Below are 7841 nucleotides of genomic sequence, written 5' to 3' on the forward strand. Positions count from 1 at the left end.
CACCCCAAGCACAGCCCCAGCCCAGGCTCCCCGCTGGGAAGAGGCTGACCCAGCCCCTGGTCCTGAGCCTGCAGCAGGCAGCCTGCCTTTGCCCCATGCACAAGTTGGGAGTCACATGCCCCCCCATGCCTCCTGGGGCCGGGCGTGCAGAACCGGAGCAGTGGTGAGCCACCCCCCTTCCTGGTGCCGCTGGACGAGCTACCTGCAGCTCCGGCTGGGCAGCGCCTGCCCCTGCCTCACTGTCTCCCTCATTGTGGGGGCCTCCATCTGCCCCCTGCATACTGCTTCCCTTCCCCACAGCCCTTCCCCCCAACAGACTTACCAGCAGGACACTGCTGTCCAAGCTGCCAGGCTGCATTCCTGTAAATTGGCTATCGGATTAGTATTGGCTGATATAGCTAGTTAATAAATAAGTGGCTATTGGTATTGGCCAAGAAAATCTTTATCAGTGCACCCCTATTTACTACTGAGTAAAATCTATATTGCGTCCCGTGTTGTCACCCAAAGAGAATCTGTACAATATAGCAGTAGCATGTGTTACAGTGGCAGTTTGTTTAATGGTAACCAGAGCTTCCTGGCTTCAGTTCCTAATCTCAGCACTTCCAATACATGCTCTGTAGCCTTAGATAAACCATTTAAGCTCCAGACTTGCTGTGAGGACCAGTCCAGGTATATAGCACTTTAGCACTTGTGGGCAGCATTTTGAAAGTGCTGTTGTTTTCATCTTAGGCAGGTTTTCATGAATTTCTCTTCCACTAATATAACTGGCAAATACTCACAGCTCCAAGTACACTGCTGCATTTCCATCCCAGAAGTGCCATTATGCCATGGCTCATTGGTGCCTAAGAGCAAACTCCAGGCAGGTTTCCTTTCAGAGTGTGAGACCTTCTGAGAGATCTGGGGCCCGGCACCTGTGCATGACTCTAACACTTGGTTCCCAGGGGATGCGCAGGGCAGGCACGGTATACAGCTGTTAAACGTTACTACCAGGCCCTGCATGCATCAGTACACCCTGCTGCTAACCAGATGTGTAAATCCAAGTCTGATTTTTAACAAGCATTGTGGGTAGGTTTTAGAGGTTGAGAGAAACACACTTAGGAAATGACTATGGATGTGTGTGGCCAGAACACAATGAGAATCTTGTTATTGAATCTTGTTACTGAATGCCATTCCTCTGTCCTCCCCTCCTTTGCAGTCACTGCGCCAAGCTCTCCCCTGAGCCCTCCTCTCTCTCCTGTATTCCCTCCTCCGGAGCCCTTGAGCAGCAAGAATGGGGAGTGCACTGTCTGCTTCGACAATGAGGTGGACACCGTGATCTACACCTGCGGACACATGTGCCTCTGCAACACCTGTGGTCTTAAGTTGAAGAAGCAACTCAATGCCTGCTGCCCAATCTGCCGACGGGTCATCAAAGATGTTATTAAAATATACCGCCCTTAAACCCTTCACCCCGGCTTGGAGTGCAGGAAGGGAGAACTCTGCTAGCAGTAACCATGCCTTTCCGTCCCTGCTTATGGGTTATCGTGCTGGTCAGTCGTTATCAAGTGGCTCATTGTCTGTGTTTCCATATATGACTGGTAGAACAAATCAGGGATATTACTGAGCTGAGGATCTCTCTAGTCTAAATGCAGCCTGAAGCTAAGGCTTCCAAGTAGGCAGGGCTTTGAAGGTGTTTGTCCTTTGGCTTAAGGCAGTGAATCATTGTTGGGAACCTGTTTCAGCTCCAAAAAGAGAAGTTTCCTGTGCAATGGCTTTTTCCACTTGAGCAAGGTGCATATGTGAGGAGAGTCCATTTAGTTGCAGTTGGGTCTGAGTGCCTTGTTTTGTGCAAAGCTTTCAAGCTGCAACTGTGATTAGTGGGGCTATTGTGTACCCAGAACATGCCCCAGCAGGCATTGCAGCATGATGGAACGGTCATAACCAGCCCCAAGCGATGAATTAAGGGTGGATTTGAATTATTTTTTTACACAAGGATAAAAACATTAAATCCCAAATCAAGGAAACAAGTATGTGTGGGCTAGAGTTTGTTTCAGGACAAGCTAGTTGCAATATCAGGTACTCATTCATTTACCCTGTTCTGGACTCCCATCTGGTCACTGACCTTAGCAGAAGAATAACCCTAGCACCAGGTGTGCCAAGCCCTTAGAGTCCATAATGCACCTTCTTAAAGACTTGGCAGAGGGTACTGGCAGCAAAGCAGCAATAGACTGGCTTCAGCTACACCTTGGTACCAGCAAAGGGAGAAATTAATAAAACCCCTCTGGGATCTTTGTGCAGGGAAAGCAGCTGTATCAGTAGTGTAAGTACATTAAATGGCTTGTTGTTATAGCATTTTTCCAAAGCAGCTCGTTAAACTGCACTGTCTGTTACCACATGGTCTTGGATTGTGAAAGAAAGTGCCAGACAGGTATGCACTCAGACAACTGAGTACATTATCATCTTGGCTTAAGGGAAAAGGATTGAAGAAGAGTCCTGGATCAGGTATCCAGGGTAGACAGCCAAGAGTGTCTGCATGTGAGGGCGAGAAAGCTGTATGCTCCCTGTAACACAGTCAGGTTGTGTAAAGTCTGCTGTAGCTGCAGCCATCTAACACCTGTCCAGCATCCAGTGTCACACTTAACATAAGGCCTTTTCTATGAATCCTTTCTTTGTAGCCTGCCCACTAGCCAAGCACTTCTGTTACTCCCAGTAGCAGTAATGACCTTCTCATGTATTAATGGGGACTGCATGTCATGGAGCTGAGGGGGGAAGACCCCAGGAGACTGTGTTCTCGCTGGACAGAGAGAAGCGGTCAGCACTGAGGCCTCCTTATTGTATTTCAAAAACCCCCAAAGTTTCCTTTTTGCCCTTCAAATTTTGCATTCTCTCATCTCTGAGGCTTTATCAGCCAGATATACAGCTGCTTAGATTCTTTCCTGTCTTACCAGGAAATCCTGTTTTACTCAACAGGAGAAAGTGTCATGTTGAAATTAACAGGTCTCTCTCAACGTTACTTGCAATAACCATTGGAAACTATTATTAGATGTTAAGTCTTAAAAAGTAAACAGATTCTATTGTGCTTTTACAGCCATAAGCGCACAGTGGGCTATTACAGTGCAGAGGAGTGAGTGGGTCTAATGGCCTCTGCCGTCTTGTGCTCCCCACTCAGGTTTTTGAACCCTAGAACCTGGATCTCTATTTTCTGCTTCAGAACATGCACTTCCCGTCTCTGCTCTCCTTCAGTCAGCACCCATGACAGGGCTCGCTGTGCTCTTAGTCATCCATATGTGACCTGTCGCCCAGCAACTCTGCCTAGAAAAGTGAATAGGTTGTGGACGTGAGGCATGTCTGATCTAAGCTTGGTGACCATTTACAAACCTTTCTTGCAGTGTTTGCTTTTTGGGGCTGGGTGTAACTAAGCCTGGAAACCATAAGTCACTTGTGCCATAGGGCTGCAGCAGTTGGGCTTTGAGGGTAATTCATGTTTGTGCTTTGGGACCCCTTTCTCCATCTCTTCAGAGATTCACCATCTCCTCCAGCCTTGTTGCTGTCCTTTCACTGATCCTAATCTGGAAGCGTTAGCTTTATCCCTTCACAGTTTAGCTTTGTTGGTAAAGGCCCAAGTGGCACTTGGAAGCTGTTGGTGGCATTCTTGCATAGCCTGGCCTGGAGATCATTTATTAAGTCATGAGAATACTTCAGAGGAATCAGCGTCCCTGTCCCACTTCACCCTTCTTCTGTGTCCAGCTGTTGCAGCAGCGGACATCGTGAGGCAAGAAGAAAACTTGTTTTTTTCATAGAGAATCTGAAAGTTGTTATTAAAGGCCTCAAGAAGACCAATGAGTAATTGGAGCATTAGCTGATCTCAGAGGCCCTGCATGTCTAGATTAGCTCCTTGTTTTCCAAAAAATTGTCCTTTTATGATATACAGATCAATGCCACGCTGGCTGCATCATGTTGTATGCTGACCTGAACAAAGCAAACAGGAATCCTTTAAGTATTAGCCAACTACAAGGCTCCAGTTCCTGCTCCTGAAAGAAGGGCTGGTCTTCAGCTGGAGATCCATAACCACTGAGCTGTGACAACTTCCAGCAGCTTGAGGTCCTGCCCAGAGTGGCTCAAAGTTCCTGAGACAGAAGGGTTGTCAGGGCCGTGCTTGGTGCGAGAAGGGGAAGTTTCCATCCCTCCCCCAGAACTTCACACCAAGTGGAGCTGCAGATCAGAGCACACGTGCTGTCTCCTTCCACCACTTCTAAATCCTTTGGTTAGTTTCCAGCCCAGATTTTCTTTTTCAGCCCATGTGAACCCTAGGGGACCAAGAAATAGCTTGGCCTTTCAGACGTTAGGCACACCCCCTGCTCAACCCACCTACCAGTGAGTACCAGCTATAAGGTGCAGGGGGAGAGTGGGCATCTTTAGAAGCTCTGAACATTTTATGGGTTTGGGATCTGACCTCATGCATGCTGTGAAGAACAGTTTACACTAGCTGAAGATTTGTTCCTGTCTGTTTTAAGTGCATCGCTCTCTGGTTTGCTGCTACCATGATGTGTAATGCTAAGACATAGAAAAGTGGGACTGGAAGGGATCTCAGAAGGTCACATCTACTCCAACCCCCTCCTCAAGGCAGGATCATCCATGTCTAAAAGCCATTGAAGGAAGTGCTTGTCTAACCTGTTCTTAAAAACTCTGGGAACAAACCCTCACACACAACTACCAGACATCAGAAATCCCTTCTAACTTGCACAGGTAAAGCTGGGGAATGAGGGCACTCTTCCCTGTGTTAGCTGTTACAGTGGGGCAAGACTCCCCCTTTGCTTGTAACCCCAGTGGCCTAGCCTCCAAAATCAACCCCTTAATTCCATCAGCCCAGTGTCTCAGTCCTGGCCCCCAGGAGTGTGTTTGACATACCTCGTTTTAGGTGATGTGTGCGAAATCCAATCACCGCAGAGGGCACAGCTTGGTAGGGGGTTGCAGGACATAAGACATTGCACAGGATTAATTTCTGGCCTAGCAGCTGTGACGGATTTCCAAAAGGGCAGCATCCAGCAGAGACTCAGAGGGCTCAATCATTCAGGGTAATTAAGCTAGTTAATGTCCAGAGTGTGGCTGTGCAGTGGATTGTAAAATGAGCATTAGTGGACGTGTAACCCTACCTATTCCAGTCTGACAAGGATTTTCCACCAGAGATCCAGAGGCCTCTCTGAGCTTTCCAGGGGAGAAAAGGTGGCCTCCTAGGAATTTAATTGTTAGTACTTGTATTGCTATTTTTTTTAAAGTCTGATATGATTTGTACAGAAGATCTGTTTGTGCCTTATAAGGGTGTCTGTGCACTTTTTATCCTTTTTAAAGCAACTTTTAAAAACATGGGGAAAAAAATTAACACAGATCAATGGTAGTTTTATAGATTTTGTGTTCACTGAGAATCCTGCTTTTTCTTTTTTTATATTGGAGTGAAAAATTGTTTGTTTCCATGGATTTTCCCCCCCTCTCCTGCCCTCTTTGTAAAGAAAAAAAAAGCCTTTTATTTCCCACTTTCTAAGACAGCTGATTGCTTTCATTGTTACCTTTCTGATTCAATACTGTGATCTGTACATCATGTTCTATGCTGAACCAGACTCTGGGCCTCTGTTACAGGCTTTTAAAGCAAGCTGTTTCGGGGATAGGGGGCGCGAGGGAGGGATTTGCACTTCTACATGTTGATATTCTATAGTGTTGTGTTCTGTGCTGTGTGTTTTATTTTTGTCCATTCACCTGTTTTACATTAATATAATTTTACCTGTTTATGAAACAAATAAAAACTTTGGCTTGTAAAAGTTCTCGCCAGCCGTTCAGATTTTGAAGCGTAGGTGGGGATTTTGTTGTAGCTGATGTTGCAGGGCCATGTTCTCAGCTGGTATAAAAACCAGCATCACTGCTACTGAAGGCAGAGGAACTCCACCAGTATGACCAGCAGAGGGTCTGGGCTCAGGTACTATATGCACACATTGTAATTGGGCTTAGTTGTATACAAAAGGGTCCCACTTATCGTAAGTAAAAGCCTGACCTGTGCACCCTAACTTGGCCTTATAGGCCTTACAAGAAGGTGAGCCTTGGACTGGTAGAATAAGATGGTAAAAATGAGGAAAGAAAAAAAGGACTGCAAATTCCAAGAGGCTTTATTCCACTATGAAGGTCCAGCTGCGCTTCACAGTCATAGGGCTCAGCCGACTTTCTAACCTAAAGCACACAAAGGAGTGATGGAGACAGCATCACATCCAGCTGCTGCTGACACTTCAGCCCAGGCACCCACTTACAGCTGGGTCAACTGGGGGCAGATTGGGCACAAGTCCAGAGTACTGCCTGAACCCATACCACAGGAGCCATAGTGAGGCGCCTTAACCTCTCTGCCACTGTGCATAATATTCATAACTGGGGAATGTATGTGCCAGAACCAGCCTCCAGTGACCTGGACTAAAGCTGTTGTACACAGGACTGATCATTAGCAAAGTCAGTTAAGCTGTGAAGACAACGAGCATAAGTTAAAGCATGTTTAATGTGTGTGTGTGTGGCCCTGTTCAGAAGTGGCCTTTGTTCATTGTAGTTGGATCCTTTCTGGAAGTGTTATTTCATCCTGGATCACTGCCCTCTAAATCAATCCTCAAGGCAGAAATAAACTGAAAGTGAGCAAGGGGTAGTGTCTCCACGGCACAAATTCAGCTGTGCAGAGATAATCCCTGCTAGCCCAGACAAACTGATGAGTCTAAGTAGCACAGTGCCAGGCAGAGATACTAGGGCCTTGTTACATGGTAATTTTGGGTGGCTTCTGGAGCTTTTAACCCCTGGATTGTCTGCACATTAACACCTTAAATTTATGTGGCCCAAAGTTATGCCACTCCAGGACAGGATTCTCTCTGCTCTGCACTACTCAGATCCTGTTCCATTAAGGTGTAGCCACTCCCCACAAATGTGCTGCCCAAGTTGAAGTCCGCCAGTATCCCAGGGTCTCTCACACCCCTGCCCATAAAGCGGGGATAGAAGCCTGTCCTGGCTCATCAGCCCTCTAGTGGCAACTCACAGCTCCAGCTCCTAGCCCTACCTCTGCTCACCAGGCTGCTGGGGGCAAGTCACAGCTGTGCAAGTGGGGGACAGTCAGAGAAGGTTTGTAGACTAAGGGTGTGACTGCCCCAAACTACCATTAACACTGAGGTACACCTCCCAGCTGCAACTCAGAACGATTTCTGCAAAGTATCCTGAGTTAGAGCGTTACCCCAGACCAAACAGAAGTTCACAGTTAGGTCCGGAGGGGAGAGGAATCCAGCGGTGGGCTGGGAGCCTGCAGCCAGTTTCCCACAGCAAGTCACAGCTCTCTAACAGTGCTGGCTGTTTTCAGAATGGGAGAGGGGGGGAAAGGCAGTGGAGGGAGCTCATTCTTGGGGCTCCCCCCCAGGCGCAGAAGGGTGAGGTGGGTGAATTGGAGCACCCCACCTCAGGTGGGCTTCACTATACCTGCCCCACTCTCCAGGGGGGCTGAAACCCCCCCAGACTGAACTCCCTCCACTCCCTTTCCCACCCTCCCGTTCTGAAAACAGCAACAGGTTGGGAGCTCTCCAGGCACAAGCTACAAAAGGCACTAGGTATTGAAACGTTTATCTGATACCTCATGGGGGGTGGGGGTCAGACTTTGATCTGATGGGCCATTTTTTAAGCTGCCTGCAGCCGTGCACTTCTGTTTGGTCACAACTACAGAGTGCTTTCTGTGGCCAGACCTGGCAAAAAGTGTCGCGTCTGCATCCTGACCAGCATTTGTGCAGCTCACAGTGTAAGGCCCTCACTCAGCTCAACAGCCACCACAGTGTGCCAATGAGCTGAGAAGCAGGCATGAT

General features: G+C 47.8%; 1 protein-coding gene across 5 annotated transcripts in view; it reads left to right on the top strand.

Moving 5' to 3' along the window:
- Positions 1-5795, top strand: part of NEURL1B (neuralized E3 ubiquitin protein ligase 1B) — a 173193-nt gene extending 167398 nt beyond the window's left edge. For all 5 annotated transcript variants that reach the window (XM_025200858.1, XM_006021087.2, XM_025200857.1 and 2 more), the window contains one exon: positions 1196-5795. In XM_025200858.1, the coding sequence (XP_025056643.1) occupies positions 1196-1440 (245 nt within the window). In that variant the 3' untranslated portion in view covers positions 1441-5795. The remainder of the gene's footprint in view (positions 1-1195) is intronic.
- Positions 5796-7841: the final 2046 nt, after the last annotated feature.

The sequence above is a fragment of the Alligator sinensis genome, unplaced genomic scaffold (genome assembly GCF_000455745.1).
Source record: "Alligator sinensis unplaced genomic scaffold, ASM45574v1 scaffold360_3, whole genome shotgun sequence".
NCBI classification, from domain to species: Eukaryota; Metazoa; Chordata; order Crocodylia; family Alligatoridae; genus Alligator; species Alligator sinensis.